Here is a 20,889-nt window from a genome sequence, read left to right as displayed (position 1 = left end):
ATCATGAACTGGAAGATATTTTCCTGATGTACCAACAAATTCTCAGAACTCAGATGTCAAGAGAAATGAAGGACAGTGAAGGAGAATTAACAGTTTGAACACAGTACTGAAAATGGTGAAGGATAGGAAGTCTGCATACTCCTCTACAAGGCTTGAAAAAAACTTAAATTCAAGCTTGCCCTTTGGACAATCAATGCTCAAATTTTGTTTGCCCTGGGCAAGTGTTGGTTTATTTATTTCCTTATTTAGTTGGAGGACAACTTGCCTGGGCACTTGCCCATTGAGCGAGTGAGAATGAAAAGTAACTTACCCGATAGCAAAATCTACTTGTCCCAGACACCTGAGCAGCACTTTTTTCAAGCCCAGCTCTAGTCATTAAGGAAGAAAACAGAGAAAATTTTGGCTTCACCTCTCTATGGACACTTTTGCCACTGACACTTAAACCAAGCATTGTATTGTTGTGAAACCATTCACAATAACCTCCTTCACAAAGTTCTACTTGTTAAAGCAAGAAAGTATGATCACTTAACAGCATCTTGATTTGGGAAAAGCTTCGTTTGAATTTTCCTTTGATAGATAGTTACATAGTATGTGCGACTTCAAGACTTGTTTTGTCTATGACCTCTTTTGGTTGCAGTTTTCGTTGCAGTTGGTTGCCAGTAAAGATTGGAATTTGGGATTACTTCACATAACCATGCACGAAAAATATGACTTGATACAGAATAATAACAACTGACAATAATATAACCAGATAAAAACAGTAATAATAAGATAGAAATAAACCAATAAATAAATAGATAAGTAGAAATAAAAATGAAAATTATTAGTTTAGCATGTGGTATCAAGATTTATATTTTGTGCACGGTTACATGAGGTCACGTTGGATTTAAATCTGTTATGGGAACCAAGTTTAGAGGTCATAAACGAAACTACAGTTTTGTAGTTGTATATATTAGTGTTACTGTGTGTTGAAATAAGATTTGAATGCAGTTTTACCATAATTATCAAGATGACTTTAAATGATTATACTTAAGTGATTTTGGCAAGCAGACTGTTGCAGAAATGATTTATAATCAGAAAAATAATTTGAATGAGGTCTTTCCTAATCTGGAGCAGATAGTAGCCTGCGAATGCAGACGTATTTCCAGCTGTCGCTTGTCTCCGCCAAAAATAACGTCTGCGAACCAGAGCCAGGAAACGATTTCTGTGACGTAATGACTTTTGTTTCTCCTTGGCCAATCAGATTCTATGATAGAATGAAACTCGAGTGCTCCTCACAGCGAATACCTTGTGCAGTAACTCTGGGGCTACTTGAGCTAAACTGTGATTGGCTTAAAATTCCTACGTCACAGAAAACGTTTCTTGGCTCGGGTTCGCAGATGTTTTTTTCGGCGGAGACAAACGACAGCTGGAAATACGTCTGCGTTCGCAGGCTAACCAGATAGTTGCAAATCATAATTTTACATGGCCAATAACATACTGGTAACTAAGATTCATTGTTCAGAAACTCATAAAATGTTGCAGCTGAAAGGCCAGTGAAAAAAATGGAAATAAATACGAGTGGTACTGCCTCAGTTAGCTGTATTCTATTTTGTGATTGCTAGAATTGCATATTAACAAGTCGTTTTTCCAATGCGTCCTGGAAAGATGGAGTGAAAGGAGGGGCTGACAATGGGTCCACGTGAATAATCAAATCTATGCAGGCATCTCTGTCATCGCTCCTTGCTGCCCTCTTCCTAACCTCATTCCTAGGGTCTCTCATTTTCGGGGGATGTGAAGATGAGAGTCCCTGGGAACTAAGTTGAGAGCTAGCGTTGAATTCGCCTCCAGCGAGAGGTTACAGCGATAATGAAAGCTGACTTGTAAAATAGACATTGATGTACGAACCAGGGAGGGGCTGTAATAGCTAACTTTATTATTACCTCTTGGACAGGAAGCTGGTCTATCACAGCGTTACTCCCTAAAATTTCGTTAGCTTTTTTAACGGTCGGACGGTTCTTATTTTTACACATGGGTGCAGAGAGACAATAAGAGGGTTCCTTAAACTTTAAGTCCTCAGACAATATACGGGCTCGCTCCCGGGGAGGGGGGTGAGAAAAAAATGGCCGTGCGAACCGAGAAGAACGCCAAAGTAGGCCATTTTCCCCGCGGTTTATTTACGGTTTCGCTTGACGGACTAAGCGAAAGAGGAACTACTCGTAGTCCATAGTCGAGTAAAAGACTAGTAAGCCTGCAAAGAAACGGATAGTCATTGGGTCCTGCGACACGTGTCCACACCGCCCCCCCCCCCCCCCCCCCTAATAATAAGCCCCGACAAGGGGTGTTTAAACTTTCCCCTTGCCGTAATCTTTACTGCCGGCATCTATCTATCCCTTCCTTGGCAAGTCAAACCTCTTTGTGCTTTTTCCAGTGTAAAATAAATCGTAATAATACAAAGTATTTTTCCTATTCCTCCCAATCCCGGCTGCGTTAGAAAATCGCCGCGCTCTCTGTTCTCCCACTTCATGTAGAATTCCAATCCCATTCTAGTACCTCGGGATCCTCACCCTTACCAGGCTGGATACAAGCCGTCTTCCAAAGACTCTCAAGTAAAAACGGTGGACAGCATTTGCCTTGGTTATCAGCGATAAGTGTCATTAGTCCCTGAGATAGCGTGAGTTTTGATTTGGATAGCCACCGTCTCAAATTTCCGTCTGCGTTTAGTTTTTCAACCAATCAGATCGAGTTTGTAAAAATGTCTTTCTCTTCGGGGAGAACTAAGTTCCAGAGGTGATGTAGATGGTAGCGAGGTATGGCGGAAGTAAGCAGCTAGTGTCCAGCTTGAACCCTCCTATATTTCCCAAAGGAAGGCACTTCACTGTCAGGTAATTAGTATTCTACGTTTGTTAGTCTGCAAATTTTATTCTCTGTTGGTTTTTTCGAAGGTGTATAAGTTATTAACGCTAGAAACTCGACCAGTAACAGTATTTCGGCGAGCGGATGAAAATCTGCAGTCTAAGCGTAAATTATCAATGTCTACGATTTCTTCTTCCATGTATGTTTTAAGAACTTTTCCAGCTTCATCTTGTAGCAAGGAACTTACAATACAAAGTTCACGAATTGAGTTGGCGTTCGTCATGCTATACGATTTTTATAATGGTGAATTTGAGATAAGGAGAGATCAAGCAAAGTTAGCATATTGAATTCGCACCATGATTAGTCTATCAGGGCGTAACCAATCGATGAAATCGATAATCGATGACAATCGATGAAAATCTATGGCAATCGATGCCAATTAATCGATTGATATCGATAATTGATGAGCAATCCATCGTCCAGGTTGGACGGAAAGTTGCCCAGCGTTAACATGCGTCTTTTCAAAGTTACAGCAATCTAATATTGGTTTCAAAATCATCGTCGAATGGAAAAATCCCTCAGCTTATAAACCAGGGCAATACGCAATGTCTAAGTGACGATTGACTGTTGATTCAAACTCACTTAAATGAGTGTAATGTGCTGAATGTGTAATACTGCAGCCGTAAATGTTCGAATAAACTTGTATCACTACGGAACATGCATAATCATTTGTGAAAGTCTTTTGTTCATGTTTTTTTTGTTTTATTACAATAATGTTTTGATATAAAAATTCCAAAGCAACACGTAGTTGAGCTGATGACTGATTTTGACTCCCTTGTGTATGACAGTGTGCGATCACAACGCGATCTCAACTTGGTGTATTGTGAATATTCTCAGATACTCTAGATAGAACTAAATAGTAGCGGTGGACTATTCCATCTTGTTAGTGTGTCGGCAGAGATCTGTTGGAAAACCCAGAGGAACTGGGAAAAATAGATTAAATGATGTTTTACAGCTATTAAGCATTTTGTTAAAATTATGTGCAGCTAACGTTTTGGAGGTTTTAAAGTTTTTGAAAGCAATTGCATTCAGATAAATGAAACGTGAGAATTTGGGCCATGTCTTCAATTTGCAGAATATTTTAATCGGATCAAATTTACAACTGAAAATTGATTCCACAACACTCGCAGATAAAAAACAACAAGTAATAACGTAAGACCTCAGATTTTAGTAGTTTTTCAGAGGAACGCGATTCAGGCTAAATGGGGCTTCATGATCTTTCATGACGCCACCGCAAAATGCAAATAGTGGCGCTGATGTGGTGTGTTTACAATTGAATGTGACATTTGAGACAAAGTATTGTGCATGATAAAATTATTTCTCAGAAATGGAATAAAAACAAAACTGATAACCAAGTTTTTTGCGTAGTATTGTGTGGCAGTATAATAAAATAATTTGTTCTATATTCGGACACAAATTTCCAGTTGAAACATTTTTCAATGTAGCAGAAATGCCTGGTCAGAGTGTCCAACCAGGCCAAGCTAATTCACCTGTCAAAACCTCAAATTTACTGGACAATTGTCCAATGACTGACTGTTATTTGCAGGCTTGAACAACTATAATATCTCCTTCATAGAAATTAAGAACCTACTTATATAGCCTAAATTGCCAAACTATTGTAGGTATGGCAAAAGTATATGAGAAACTATTTTGCCAGACTTCAAAAAAATGTAGGTTCTTACATGCGGGCATCGCTGTCATAAAAGAATTGTGAATCGGTGAATTGATAATTATTATTTAGAAAATGTGTCTGAATATGGAAATGAAAAACTGGAAATTATTATTAATATAAAATCCTCTCTAAGACAAGTTTTGATCACCTTCCCATTTCACGGTGCATTGGGACATCTTAAATTATTGACATTGGGGAACTTAAGCAATGATGACGACGTATGACAGCAATGCCAAAGACAACAGCTGGAAAAAATGGACTTATAATTGACCTTGAGCTGGTCAGTAAGCCACACGGTCTAAAACCCTACTCAAACTAAAGATATAACACCAGCAATCAATTTTAGAAGAAAATACAAAAAGTTACCCCTTGTGACTCACGTTTTTCAAAATTACCAAAACTCGGTAGTTTCAAGTTGTTGTTTTGTAGAGGACAGCAACAAAATTTACAAATATTTATCACACACATGCAAAGATATTGTTTTGCACATTTAAACCTTTTGTTTGGTGGTGTTTTCGTTGCTGTTGCCATCGTGGTTTGCCTAAGCTCCCTAGTACATGTACCAAGAAATGTAAGCTGTGACATTTGAGCCTTACATGTAGATGACTGTGTTTTTTGTTCTGGTCACGTGACTTCTAAATATAGTTGTGACTTTAAAGCGCAGTAGTGAATGGGTCTGCAATGCAGCAAATATAGCTACATGGCTGATAATTAGAAAACAGGAAAGGCAAGAATTTAGACTTTATTGCATTGATCTATAGATAACAGGGAAGATTTTTCTTTCTCCCACCACTCTGTGCTCTCCCACCCATTTTTTCACCATGGTTCTCTCTTGCTAATTCTTCTTACTCCGCACACATTTTGTACCAATTAGTTACTTCTATTTACCTTCTACTGCACATTTGTTAGTTTGTTTTGCAATGTCCAGGATAGCCAAGGCATTGTTAAACGTCATCACTTCTGCGTGCATTGCAGTAGACTAGCATCCCATTGAAGGATAGTAGAAATAAACAAGTATATTAAATAAAGTATGTATGTACTCCTAGTCGCTTTGTGCTGTGGAAACCAGGGCTCGAAAAAAGTGCCGTCTAGAACAAGTAGAATTTCCTGTGGGGCAAGTACATTTTCATTCTCACTTGCCCAATAGCGCCCTGAGGCAAGTCATTTGTCAAATACGCAAAAAGAAAACTTGCCCAGGGCTGGCACAATTTGAGAGCTACTTTTCCGAAGGCCAAGGTGGATTTTCACAGGGTTTTTGTAGCCCTGGAAACCCTAGGATGGTCTTTACTTGAAACCAATGCAGACTTTACCTCTCACTATTGTACTTTTGAGTCCTTCCACATCATTTCATGTACACCATATACCACATCTAGAGTCAATAAATTAAATTGAACCGTGCAAAAATATTCAATTTGGACCACAGTATCAGGGCTCTAAAAAAGTGCCGCCCAGTCATAGGGGACAGGTAGATTCTCCTTCCGGGCAAGTGCAATGTACCTAAGTCATCAGCAAGTCATCTGCCAACTAAGTCATTAAAAGAGCAAATGAAGACTTGCCCAGGGCAAGCAGAATTTTAGAGCCTCTGGTCCCAAGGACAAGCTGGAATCATGCTGGAATTCAATTTTTTTGAGTCCTGAGGATTTAATTTGTCTTACACTATATTAATATTAATAATGTCATTTTTCATTGGCAGGACTGTATTCTCATTATCAACCTGGTTGTTTCAAGATTACCCCATATTGATCTTAAAGCCTAAGGATAAAGAGAGAGGAAATACTGTACAAGGTAAATGCTATTGTCATTAGACAATGATTTAACCTCAAGCCTATATATATCAATATTTTAAAACTATTAAAACTTTTCTGGTTGAAAATTTAGGTTAAAATGAGTGTTCAACTGCCAACCCACAGCCCTTAAGTTAACAAATGATCAAAAAGACACAAATTATTGAATATATACAGCAAAAAGTGTGAGGGGGTGGGGGCCCATAGACTGGAATTCCAAAGACGTGGGAGGGTTCATTGGCCTGGAATTCCAGGCATGAGGGTTTTTCAGGTCTGGACTTCCAGATCACAAATTGAGCCAAAACTTACACTTGATTATTTAGAAGAAACGAGGCAAACAACAACAACAACAACAACAACACTTTGTCGGGGACTCAGAATTTTTCTTTGTCCCACGCTCGTGTCATGTTGATTAATTCACCTTCACATTTCATTACCGAGCTTAAAATTCACCATCTTTATTAACTTGTCACTACTCACGATGAATTCAATAGCGTTGATCCTAGCAGTATCCAGGACACCTATCATATATGAACTCAGTTAAATAACTTTGCTCTCCATGAGTTCTCGTAGCTCAGTGGATAGAGCGCCCGCCCAGTGTTCGGGAGGTCATGGGTTCGATTCCTGTCGGGGACTCAGAATTTTTCTTTGTCCCACGCTCGTGTCATGTTGATTAATTCACCTTCAACAACACTTTATTTCTCAAATAGAAAAAAAGAAAATCAGATTGGTTATTGATGGTGTAATGTTTTAGACTGTTGTATTTGATATAAAGTAATTTTATGTTATGTAATTTAACAGTGAAAGAAAATAAAGATTATTGTTTTTGTCATTGTTGTTGTTGTTGTTGTTGACAACAACATATATATGTACAACTAACTAACAAAATAGGGTGTGCTTTTAAAGAAAACAAGAAATTGAGAAAAACATATCGGCAGCTTGCAACTGAAATTAGTATGAAATTAAGAACAACTTTAAGATAAACTTAAATTATACTGTCAGGGTGTATTATTGTGCTTACAGTTAATACATGTCTCAGTGTAATTCATACATGCAATTGACTATGACACAGTAATATTATTTGTAGGGTTACTTACTAAATACAAAGAACTTTTCCGTGGTAGACCATTTTCGTTTTCTCAGCATTTAATTGAAACTAGCTGGTAATGGAGGTTCATTCAGGGTGAAAATCATTACAAAGGATAATGTCATTTGCATTTGAAAAGACTCTCTGCATTAGCCTCAGTTGCAAGCTTGTTTCAGACCAATAACGAGAATATGAAAATGGAACATGCATGTGGAAAAAGAAGATCTGAGCAAGGGCTCTTGGAATCTGAAAGTAACTAAGGATTGCCACACATTTTTCAGAGATGATAATTTTACACTCTTGAATCGCATTAAACTTGATTTGGTCACAGTAGGAAAATTTTGCTTTTATTTCAGTCACACTGCAGTGACATAGTTGACTTCATCAATTTCAATCCTAGCGCACGGGTGGCTTGTAATCCATGCTTTGCATGACATGGAAAATGGGCACGCTAATAAAAGAAGGCAGAGCAAACCAAAAAATACTCGTGATTTTTTTATACTTAACAGCGGATCAATTTAAAAGAAATAATTTTTTATTGAAGCTTTCGATAATCTCCTTGTTGAAGATAGGAAATAATATGGTTATAATTTTCTGGGAGCAATTTTAATTAATTATTTTATTCAAATAGCATTTTAACTCATATTGTCATCATTTTGTCCTTTGCAGATACTTTTCACAATGGATACTAGTTTGTTCAAACTAGCACTCACTTCACAAACCATCCTTGGAGCTGTTCAGTTCCTTGTGGTTCTCCTCGTCTTCGGTGGAGTATTGGGCGCTCTACAATTCTATCATGCCAATGATAGACTGACGTTCAACTGTTCTCCTAAGCCCGATGATTTTACCAGACAACTCTGCTATGACGAGTACACCTCTACTATGAGTCCTTGGCTAATACCTCGGAATGTTGTTGCGATTATTTATGGCATTTTATGTGTTTGCTGGATTTGCTTCTTGATTTACAGTGCTGTGACAATACGACAGATCAGAAGAGATCAAGAAGCCCAGCCGAACCAAAGACAAGCTCAGTGGGGAAAGTTGCACTGTATGTACAATATTCATGTGGTCTTCCGACTTGTGTTCCTCAGTGGGATGATAGCTGTCTTTTGCAGTTCTCAGACCCTTGATCTGCCTTCAGTGTTTGAGTGCAAACCACACACCCCTCAGACAAACAAGACAGCAATTTCAGTCAACCAGACGGAAAGTACAATGCAATGCAATGATCTTCATTACAAGGAGAAATCAAATCTCAACATTGTTATCCTTGTCATTGAAGCTTTAGTTATGATACTTGGTATATCTGAGCTTCTTCAACTGAGATTAACGAGGAAGCCATTTCAGGAAATGTTACTTGGAAATGTCCTTGAAGTGACCAACAACCTTGACATGGAAAACTTGTTGGCTACAGGAAACATTTCATCAGGTGAGACTAAGAACATTGAAAATTAGTAGAATTCTGCTAGTCTACTAATGTAAATGCTGCAATCTGATTGGTTGAGCTACTCGTACACTATCAGCCATTAGACTGCAGTGGCTGTTGGTCGTCTACGAAATGCAACGCTGTTTTCTTTTTTTCCGAAGATTTTGAGGAAAGTTTAGATGTGAATGGATAATTAAATCGCTGAGAAGACTAAAAGAAGAACATTGGGGGTTTCTTGAATTCTACTAAAACAGTTAGATTATGAGCTCGAGATTTCTATGAGGTGTTATAGCTCACCACTAAATTTTCTCCGATTCTTGTTGGTTTAAATTGACCAGGTGACGCGATAGTGTTCATCCGCAGAGAGACACTATCAGCCCTTATAGTTGACCACTAAATTTTCTCCGATTCTTATTGGTTTAAATTGATCACGTGACGCGATAGTGTTCATCCGTGGAGAGACACTATCAGCTCATAGTGCCCGTCCGGGGAAAATACCCGGATGGATAGTACTCGTCGGTGTAAATGTTTCTGTAAAGAAGCGGGCTTACAGAAAGTAAACAATTGAAATGTTTTTGGTGGGTTTTTGTCTGTTTTTCTTTTTCAAATTTTTCATTTGGCTTTAACGACCTTTCACGGCTTTCATCTAAAAAAGTTGAAAATAATTCACTGTGAATTTTGAACTGGCGCGCGGAAGAAAATTTAGTGGTGAACAATAAAGACAATAGAGTGTTTATGTCTCGGAACTATCGGTCTGATAGTTGTCCCTTGGAAATTTGATGTTCTTAAAACTAGCATATTTGTTTTAAGAACATCGAATTTCCGCGGGGTAACTATCAACCGATAGTTCCTCTACAGAAACACTCTATTGTTTAAATAGCACCCGAAGAAAATACCCGGGTGGATAGTACTCGTCCGTGAAAATATTTCTTTAAATAACCGGGCTTATAGAAAATAAACAATTGAATTTGTATTAACAGGGTTTTTGTTTGTTTTCCTTGTCCAATTTTGCATTTGGCTGTCACGGCTTTTATCTAAAAAAGTTTAAAATAATTCAATATAATTTTTGAACTGGCGCACGGAAGAAAATTTAGTGGTCAACAGTAAAGACAATAGAGATTGTTTATGTCTCAGAACTATCGGCTGATAGTTGCCCCTTGGAAATTTGATATTCTTAAAACTAGCATGTTTGCCCTCGAAGCTTCGCTTCTTGAGCAAATATTTGTTTTAAGAACATCAAACTTCCGCGGGGCAACTATCAGCCGATAGTTCCTTCACAGAAACACTCTATTGTTTAAATAGTTTGATGACAGGTGATTTGGCCTTCGGCCTCATCAACTATCACCTCATAAATCTCGAGCTCATAATCTAATTGCGTTCGACAGAACGCAGTTCTAATCGCGTAATGCAGAAAAATTCGAGATCTGTGAATGTATCTATCTATCTATCAGGGGATACCAATTTGGCCCCCCAAAAAAATTCTTCAGGGGCGAATGACGTCATGCTCATGTTCGTCCATGTGCTTTCTTTCGAGTGTTGCGCAATATTGCGAACTTTCGAGTGTCGAGAAAGTTTATTGTAGATTGTAGCGGATACTAGAGTTGTTTATTTAAAGTTCGAAGTCAAGGTTAATGGCATTTAAAAACCTTGTAGACTTGTCTTCACGAAATGTGTACGACTTTTCGAGGCAGCTTGTTGAAGACTAGCGGATACGTCGTTTATTTAAAGTTCGAAGTCAGTGTTAATGGCATTTAAAAACCTTGCAGACATGTCTTCACGAAATGTGTACGACTTTTCGTACAAACAGAAAGCTGTAGTTTGGCTGCGTGTCGTGTACGCTCTCCTCTTCGACCGAAACCAGGAAATGAGTTTCACTTTTCTGGCCTAGATTTCTTTGCACAAACTATGTAACGAAAGTGTTTACGTAGGAAAAGAGTTCAACTCCCACAGGGTGGCTTTGGTACATCAACATGTCCTCCGTTTTATTGTATCGAAAGTGAGAATGCCCTGTAGCTGTTACCTTAAAGCCAAGGCGATTCAAAGTCGTGGTCGTAAACAAAATAATTGTCCTAGTTTTGGTACAAAAAGCACGTCGTCTCGCATACCGACGAAACAAACATGGTTGGCGTCGATTTACACGGTCAGCGTGCGCGGACTCAGGTATAAATGGGGACTGCGGACTAAACGCGGTCTCCCGACTGCAGTCCATGTTTTTTACTAACCGGTCGTAACTAATATTACACAATACATGTATCAACGAGAACAAACCATCTCGCATGCACGTGCTTTGTGATCAATTCATTTGTTTTTGCTCCTGCTGAAGGGAGACTAATTTCACGCCTACCTAGCAGCTTAGGCACAAAATGCTGTCCCTGGTTTTTTTTTTTTAACACGCCAAGCCTGCTTTGCGATCAATTCATTTGTTTTCGCCCCTGCTGAAGGGAGCCCAATTTCACGCCCGCCTAACAGCTCAGGCACAAAATGCTGTTCCTAGAATTTTTGTTTTTTTAACATACCAATTAAGCCTACCAAAACTCGAACGCACTTTTAAATCTACGATTACTACTGGTTGTTAATTAGTGTATACCACACAAACGAGTAGTGCTTTCCGCGCATTTGAATATCGATTGGCTAGCTTGGAGGTGAATAGCAAGTACTATTCACCTTGAGCAAACAGAGAAAAACAAAATGGCTTCCCGTTTCGCTTCGGTTACTGAAGAGCTAATTTCTTAACGATAAACGAGTCTGATTATTCAACTTGTGAGGTATATACTAAAACAATTATTCATCTCAGTGTCGATGAAAGTGGTGGATATTTACCTCGCCTATTTGCGGCTCGGTCAATATCCGCCACAAGTCACCTCCACCTCGATGAATAATTGTTAACTACCATTGATTTGTGGGTATAGGAAAACACGCCCATGTTCATGATTTGTCTTTTAATCGAACTAAAACAACGTGAACTTCAATCAATCAGCAGTGCACTGTCAATTCCCAAAACACCTTCCGGCATTGCTGGGTGCACTTTCACGCCTTTTTAGGACAGTATTTCTTAAAACAGCTGTGTTCCTGGTAACACACCAGCGAGGAAACCTCCGGCTACACAATTGCATGTGAAGCTTACTGTTTGAATGGTTTCTTATTATGTTATCTCTTTCTTTTTTCAGCTGTGAGTTCCTACACAACAGCTTTGAAAGCATCTATTACAAGCCAAACAGAATTCCAGCCTAAACTCATGGCCTCTGCAACCATTTCTAATGTAAAAACTGAGGACATATTCACGAATGTTCTTATACAACATGGTAGAAAGGCCCTCAATAAGGAAGTCATGGGATCAACAAGAAGTGACCAGCTGCATTATTTTGGGCAAGTGAGAGGTACTCGAGTAGAACACTGTGAAGAAATATTCATTGGCACTACCAATGATGAACGAAGCCCTAAACGTATTCTTCTTACTGGGAAAGCAGGGATTGGAAAGACTCTGTTTTGTCAAAAGCTCGTGAGAGATTGGGCTGGCGATAAGCTATTTCAGTCACAATCCCAATTTAAATTTGTGTACTTGTTGACATTCCGTCAACTGAATCTCCTTGAAACTGACCAGTTGTCTTTGCAAGAGCTGTTAAACTGCTCTACAGTATTGGATGATAGCTCAAACATTGATGACTCGTTGTTTGACCACATTGTGAATCACCCTGAAGAGGTTTTGATCATTATTGATGGGTATGACGAGTATTCACAACAAGATTACATCATTGGTGAATTGGAAAAACGGTACCAAAATACAGCTAAAGAGAAAATGCCTGTCGCCACACTGTGTACCAAACTCATCAAAGGAAAACTGTTAAGAGACTCTGTTGTTATGATCACATCAAGGCCTGATGAATCAGATAAGATGGGAGGAATTCGCTTTGACCGGTACGTGGAAATTGCAGGGTTTTCTCCCCAACAGGTTGAAGAGTTCATTAAAAATTATTTCAGAGAAAACAACACCATGAAGAACGCCGTTCTCGATCATGTCATGAAGAATGAGAATCTTGTTAGCTTCGCTCACATCCCTATGCTGTGCTTTCTGATGTGTTTCTGTATGGAATATGCCCTTCAAACATCAAAGAGCAATGATGATCTCCCTGTTTCAACAACTGACATTTATTCTGAAGCTGTGAACATTTTTGAACTAAAGCATAATGCCGCGTCAGAGTATAGGAAGAAAGAAATTCCTGAGAAATTCAATGCTTCACATCCAGTGGAAAGCACGTTGGATAAATTATCACAGTTAGCAGCTGAACTGCTTTTGCAGAGAAAGCCAATTTTTGAAGAAAGAGAGATGGAAGGAAAGTTTCGTGTCGAAGAAATCGAAAAGTTGAAAGAAAGCGGTCTTCTCCACTGTGGTCCGCCTTTCAGGAAATCTTTGCGTGAAACCACGAAATACTTAAGTTTTACTCATTTGACAATTCAAGAGTATTTGGCTGCTCGCTGGTTTGTAATGTCAAATGTAATTCCAAACGATGTTTCCGAAATGGTTCTACAGTTCATGGCTGGTATTTTGTCGAAGAAAAAGAATGGTGAACTAATGGAAAAATTGCTAGAAAGTATTCCATCTTCACACGTGAGTGACTGCCTGCTGATAGCAAAGTGCCTCAGTGAATATCAAGACAAAGAATTTGCTAAAAATGTCGTTAGGAATCATCTCCATCATTATTTTCAGTCTGACAAATGGGCTTTTTCGGTTTTAAATGATGTGGACTCTATCGCAATATCATTTTTGCTAGATGTCTTTAGTGCATTGAATGAAGAGGAAGCTACTACAGCACAACATCCAAGATCTAAACAGTCCTTTACTGTTAACTTGTTGCAGATAACAGGCTCATCTCCAACACTGTCTGGAATAAAAGATATCTGTAAATCACTGGAGAAAGAACACTGTCCCGTTACCGAGCTAAATTTTGTCCGTTGTCGATTGACTGACCAACATGTTGATTGCATTAGTGGATTAGTATGTCGTAAATTGACACTACTAAGTATGATGAGTAGTGGTGTCACCGATACTGGTGTTACCAGTCTGAGTGACGCCTTAACGCATCGAAGCTGTAAAGTAACCACACTATATCTGTATGATAATCAGATCACCGATACCGGTGTTACCAGTCTGTGTGACGCCTTAACGCATCCAAGCTGTAAAGTAACCACACTATATCTGAGTGGTAATCAGATCACCGATACTGGTGTTACCAGTCTGTGTGACGCCTTAACGCATCCAAGCTGTAAAGTAACCACACTATATCTGAGTGGTAATCAGATCACCGATACTGGTGTTACCAGTCTGTGTGACGCCTTAACGCATCCAAGCTGTAAAGTAACCACACTAGATCTGGGTGATACTCACATCACTGATACCGGTGTTACCAGTCTGTGTGACGCCTTAACGCATCCAAGCTGTAAAGTAACCACACTATATCTGAGTGGTAATCAGATCACCGATACTGGTGTTACCAGTCTGTGTGACGCCTTAACGCATCCAAGCTGTAAAGTAACCACACTAGAACTGTGTGGTAATCAGATCACCGATACCGGTGTTATCAGTCTGTGTGACGCCTTAACGCATCCAAGCTGTAAAGTAACCACACTAGATCTGAGTGATAATCAGATCACCGATACCCGTGTTACCAGTCTGTTTGACGCCTTAACGCATCCAAGCTGTAAAGTAACCACACTACATCTGAGTGGTAATCAGATCACCGATACCGGTGTTACCAGTCTGTGTGACGCCTTAACGCATCCAAGCTGTAAAGTAACCACACTATATCTGAGTCGTAATCAGATCACCGATACCGGTGTTACCAATCTGTGTGACGCCTTAACGCATCCAAGCTGTAAAGTAACCACACTACATCTGAGTGGTAATCAGATCACCGATACCGGTGTTACCAGTCTGTGTGACGCCTTAACGCATCCAAGCTGTAAAGTAACCACACTAGATCTGAATCATAATCAGATCATCGATACTGGTGTTACCAGTCTGTGTGAAGCAGTACAGCACGACAACTGGAAACTAGTCGCACTACACCTGAGTTTGAACTCTGGTATAAGTGAGGAAAGTAAGCGATCTCTCAGAAATCTTGTTAAACAGCACAGACCAGGTTTTAAACTTTACATATAAAAAGCTACAAGAAAGCATAAGAAATATCAATATGTAGAATCCTGTTACGAAAATTGTCTAAGTCAATTTCTAGAACAATCTAGAACCTGAAGTCATTCAGCCGTGACCAATTTGTATAAGAACATTCCAGAACATTCTGATCCTTATGTAATTACTCAGATTAAATATTGTGTCAAACTACTTAATTTAGTTCCAAATAGAAGTTTCTAGTACTTTAAGCCTCATATATATTAGAGCGAGTGTTTCTTCTATGAGAGAGATTGATTCAAATTTGAAGAAGCTCAGTGCTGTAAATTCGTGAGGTTATCTTACGGAAATAAATTAGTTTGTTGCTGTTACCGGCGATCCTGAGTTCTGTCTGGAAAAAACCCTGTTCTACAACGATACTCGTAACAAATCCCCATGTACACATTAACAATTTCCTGAGTTAAGAAAAAGAATTTTTTTTGATATAATGCTAAAGTTTGTGTAAATAGATGAGAGTGATATGAAGTTTGTAAATAAGAAAACTCGCTGTAATTCCTGAAGTGTTAAGCAGGAAAAGGGCAACATTTTATTTAACTTTAGTAAATAAACGTTTAGATTGTATAGCGACTGGCATTGTTTGCTTTACCGTTTGTCTGAGGGGAGGAGATGCTTGTGTATTTGGGGATTCCACGAGGACGCGAACATGTTACACGTTCTTTCCCATCACTCTTGAATTGCGAGTCATACTCAACACGCGCGCAGTCGTCCGCGAAATTAAACGTTGGCCGCGTGTAGGGGTATTTCCCGCCAAAACGTCGACTTGTTCCTGGTTATTTGCGTCTCCCGTTGAAAACGAACCCCCAGAGATACATGTTATGGAGCGACTGAGAAAATGTGAAATTTAGCCCAAGGAAATCCCAGCAAGGTATGATAAGCGCCCCTTGGTAGCAGTGCTTTACAGTCGCTCCATTTTCCCTTTCCCCTGACGGTGGGTAAAATAAGGCTTAAGTTTTAAAGTTGCCTTGTATTATGGTTTGTTGCTATATGTTTTGTTGTGCTTACCCCACATTTTTTTTTTTTGGCTCAATATCCTAAAATGTACTCCAAATGCTCCTGCTTTTTTACCCCTGAAAGGTACGACGAGTAGCCTCGTAGTTTTTTTTAAGAGAACTCCCTCTTCCCGCCCTCCCTTGGGCGCTTACTTAGAAACGTCATGCACAGTTAAAACTTGCCGAATATCATGGCAAAGTTAATAGTTTCTAAAGAAAGTGTTTCCTTGCGTCGACCGTGGGGCAAATGAAACACTGAGCTATCTCTTAGCAATTTATCAACTTAAATTAACCGCCGTAACGAGTTTCTGAAGCTGACGTTTCGATCGTTAGCTCCTTAGTAACAATTACGATTTACTGGCAACCACTTGAACAAAACAGTTGCCATTCTCGGTCGATCTCAGAGACTTTTGCCCTTTACTATGCAAGACTTCAGAGATCTTACCTTCCAAGCTCTCGGTAAGTAGGGTTAACAGAACAAAAAGAGCAGGAGCGAAGAGATACCACGCAGGGGGCCTGTTTTTCCCTTCGCTCGCCACGTTCGTTTTTCTCCCGTTGTCTCACCCTCCGCCCCTAGCCAAGAACCTAAAAGAACAGGTTTAAGTGATCTATCTTGATCGTCAGTCAGTCACATATACTCAAAAGAGTGTAATTCTGGGGTCAGGAACGTACGGTTGCTAGACAGGATGATGTCAGGTGTTTCGTCAATAAACAAAGAAAAAAATGCTTGCACGAGAGCCGGCTTTGTTCAAACTGGAATGTAGCAAAAACGGTGCAAAGCGTTTCGTTGTTGGTTTACTTTAACAAGGGTAGTCGATCGAAATTAACGTGAATCAAAGGAAAAAATACTTTCCAATAAAGAGGATTAACTCGAAAGAGATGCTAAAATTTCAAATGAGAGTAATTAACATGATTTATAATCATAACACAGAGGAACACAAATTGTTGTGAGAGCAGGAAATTTTAATGCTAAATGGAAAAATCCGAAATGCAAACAATGTTCGTGGAACTGTCACTGAACGTCGGAGTTAAGCCTCAAAACTGCGAAACAAAAAAGTGAACAAAATTACATTTACTTGATGCCGCCGATTGCCTCAAATTTGTAGCCTGCGTAGCTGGCGCCATTCATGAGCGAGTGAACGGGGTTGCTCATCGTATCTTTTAGGGGTTAAAAAAGCGGTTTTGGTACTTTTTAGGGTTTTAGCCTCAAAAGCTCCAAAGCGAGAGTTTTTGTGGTACCTTTTAGCCTTTTAGGGTAGTGAGCCGAACACAATTAAGACAGGAGATAATAATAGCGATGATGATAATGATAGCGAATTTAGGGGATTTCACACTGTTTTGTTTTTCGGGGTTCAAAAGGTGTAGGGATGGTGAAAAAAAAATATAGGCAGTCTAGCCTATATATTATATTATCTACGGTTAGTTCAGTTTCAATTGCTCCCTATCTAAGAAGGATATTCTGCCAATTTCAGCGTTAATATGAGTTCACATTGACTTGGTGACCTTGATACTATGAGTGGGTTTTTGTTTCTCGAACGCTGGTTAAGGAAGCGAAGGTTCTAGTACTAGCTTTATGGCTGAGACAAGTTTATCCCGCCTGGGCAAATTATCTTGAACAATAAATAAATATAGAGTTCATTGAAAATACAAGGAAACTAACATAATCAAGGCGTGAGCGCACTCTGAACGCAACGCGTGTATTCATGAGCAAGATTTACATTTCGATATTTCGGAAATATCGTATTTTAAGTAAAAAATAGTTTTTTGTGGATTTCTAATTATACGTTGAAAGGCGTCCGGCCTTCTTAGTACTCTCGAAAACCGAGGGATAAGGGCTCTTGAATGACGGAATTATCAACAAAGGACCATGATGTTCGGTGTTACAACACTCGAACAAATGGCCAAGTCGGCAACGTCCGTCGATTTCCGAGGATAGCAGGCAAGCGTTTAAGGAGTGTTTGATCACCCATTGATTATAATTGAACAAATTTTGCATGGATCATGGCATTCTACATTGTAGATGGACCTTTTTGTCAAGTATTAAAAATTATTTCTACGTGCCTTTCATCTTAAAATAGCCTTTTGGAAAGTCCGTTCGATGTCAGGGTTTTCAAATTATCATGATTTCCATATTCGAATCAGATTTAACCGCTAAATCGTGGTTAAGAATGAGTCTGTCTCCTTGTTTCGTGATCAATGGCGTTTTCCCTTCGGATGCAAAGTAGATCAGTTCTTTGTTTCATCAATGAATATCAACCTCTACTCTAAATATCATACTATAACTGTGATTTATTTGTGAAATTTATTCCGCTGATTGTGATGTGTTCTAGGGCAGGACACTTTACTCTCACAATCCTCTCGCCACCTAGGTGTAAAAATTGGAACCGACGAATTAATTTCAATGCTGGTGGTAACCCGTGGGTGGGCTAGCATCCCATCCAGAGCTAGAGGGGACTAGAAATACTCCTAGTCGCTTCATGTCACTGAATAAATTCCGGTTGTAGGGGCCACTGGCCTGATGTAGAATGAATTATCGGGGCCACCTTACAGAATGCTGGGGGTACCCCTGCAATGGACCAGTATCCCATCCAGTGGCGGGGGCGGGGTGTCAGAGTAGCCAAACTCCTTAACACTTGTGCTTGAAACGCTTTACTTTTTTGTCTTCGTCTTCATTTGTCATAAGTTTGATTTTTAATTGTTAACCCGAATAGCCTTACCTTGCGCCTTTGAACGAACTAAAGAATTGCTGAAGCGAATATCCCTCGGTCAAGCGCAGTCCCGTCGACAGAGTTATTCTCCTTTTTTTCCGTCAAAACCTGTATATATTTTTTTTATCGTGCATGCTTGTTTAGCATCAAATCGCCTTGGCGGAAAGTAGAACGATTTGATTTCGGGGCTTCGTGGGATCACCACCTGAGTCTAACACTTGTGCCAACGCCACGGCTCTATCTTAGGGTAAATCAACATAATGTGACGCGGCCAAAAGCGAGATAAAAAATTTACCAGTATATTTAGAAACTAACATCTAGGGAATTAAGAGGCAATCAGTGGTCTCTGAAGCAATACTTTGCCTGTTACATAAATGAGATATGTAAATGATGCAATGAAAACTTAAATGCGCTGATTTGATACTTAACAAAACTTATAATTAATTCCTTGCTATGCACGAAAAATTCACACATTTGATAATGAAATTCAAACTTAACGACGCAGTTTCCTTTGCCAATGCGAACCTTAGCCAAATTTCATTTTCAAATTTGTCAACCGACGTTTAGTTCAGTTTTAGCTGTATCCACTTCGCGTTAGGTTCGCTGACTTTTACCAATGCGAGCGAAGCTTTAAAACGATATAGCGAGTTTTGCCAGTTAAATATTGAGCAAGATCGCTGCCATTTTACGTGAACAAATTTCTTGGATGCATGAGACTACCGGAAAGCTCGCTTGACAAGATGGCAACGTTCATTCAAACGGTTTGATTCAAGTGTTGCTGGGCTCTGTGGTTCTCACCACTTCGGGCATTTCAGAAGTGTACTGTACTAATCTTTACTGGCAACTGACGAACAGGATAAACGATGCTGAACAATGTAATCCGCCTTATAATTCCTTCTTCAACGGTGAGACACTTGGATACCGTCACCACGTTGAAGTATGCGGAGACAGATAAGAGAGGCAAGGCAATGGAAAAAGCCTTCTTAGAGGTAAGTAAGAGTTTCTCATTTCATATAATCAGCAAATAGATTGAACTTTATTCTAGTACCATATCTGGACATTTTACAGGTCATAAGATATTTCTCTTAAGAAAATAACTCTCAGCGACTTTCGGGCTCAACAACAATTCAAAGTGCCAGCAAAAACTCGATATTTAATTTTACTAGAAGAACGTCAACACCAGTACCGTGGAACAATGATATGAAAATTATATTTAGGTGCTTGAGTTAGAAATCGAGTGTATGGAAAGCAGCTACTTTATCCGAGGAGTTGACTCTCGCACATTTACCTTTACCCTCTTCATTTTTCACAAAAAAACTATTTGTGATAAGACACGAAGAGACCGAAGACAACATGAAATCATAAAACGTTTAAACTTAGTTTCCCATTGTGAATTATTAATCTAAACACCTATTTTTCGACTTGTAATCTAAATACCTATTTTTCGACTTGTTTCTTAGAAAAATTCGAGATCACCGCTACTGGGTGGAGAGTTTCGCGCGCTCCTCTTAATGCTTGTTTTACTAGGCATTCCGTGGCGCGTAATTTGGAAACCTATCATATTGGTCACAGCGTGCATATCATGAGTACCATGCAACAATCCACTGGAAACATGAGTGCGGATGGAGTGGCGGAATAGGGTGCTTGATTTCTGATCGGGCCTGTATTCACCTCAGCGTTTCTGGCTCATATGGACCCCCCGAGGACTGTGTCTGTATTCAAGCTGAGATTACAGGTTGTCGTTTCTGTCTTTCTTTTTATTTCTGCAGTCAAAATTCTAAAAGAACGAATAAGCACTTGATCCGGGTTTTTCGGGAGCTAGTTGTACTTCTCAATAACTTGGAGGAATGAAGAAATGTGGGCACAGTAGACAATTGTATGATCAACCACGAATTGGATCAGACGAATCTCTATTTTCTGTTTAGTTTTTTGAGCCTTGAGCAATTTATGTTCCTATACAACAATAATGCCATTGGCTATTGAATTGATGTTATATATTCTTTTTGCCTCTAGAAGCACTGACAAGGTCAGGAGTAGTTTGTATGTCGAATTAATGCTTCAGCTAATGCGTACTATGCATATAAACCGGTGTGCATGTTATCTATCTATTTTGTACATGAAGAAGAAATGTTTAATTATTGGGTTAA

The 20,889-nt window shown here is 39.3% G+C and overlaps 1 protein-coding gene across 2 annotated transcripts in view; it reads left to right on the top strand.

The window, feature by feature from the left end:
* LOC110066578 (NACHT, LRR and PYD domains-containing protein 12-like) overlaps positions 1 to 15,606 on the top strand; it is an 80,880-nt gene extending 65,274 nt beyond the window's left edge. The window contains exons 1-4 of one of the 2 annotated variants that reach the window (XM_089293162.1): positions 2,761 to 2,864; positions 6,261 to 6,352; positions 8,108 to 8,864; positions 12,029 to 15,606. In XM_089293162.1, coding sequence (XP_089149288.1) covers positions 8,120 to 8,864; positions 12,029 to 15,018 — 3,735 coding nt within the window. In that variant the 5' untranslated portion in view covers positions 2,761 to 2,864; positions 6,261 to 6,352; positions 8,108 to 8,119 and the 3' untranslated portion in view covers positions 15,019 to 15,606. Of the gene's footprint in view, positions 1 to 2,760; positions 2,865 to 6,260; positions 6,353 to 8,107; positions 8,865 to 12,028 lie in introns of those variants that run through there. The other variant, XM_089293164.1, reaches the window with a different exon arrangement.
* The last annotated feature ends 5,283 nt before the right edge of the window (positions 15,607 to 20,889 follow it).

This window comes from Orbicella faveolata, unplaced genomic scaffold (genome assembly GCF_042242905.1).
Source record: "Orbicella faveolata isolate gen_17 unplaced genomic scaffold, um_ofav_v1 contig_25, whole genome shotgun sequence".
NCBI lineage: Eukaryota > Metazoa > Cnidaria > Anthozoa > Scleractinia > Merulinidae > Orbicella > Orbicella faveolata.
The sequence above is the reverse complement of the archived record's forward strand: the minus strand, read 5'-3'. Positions and strand labels throughout refer to the sequence as shown.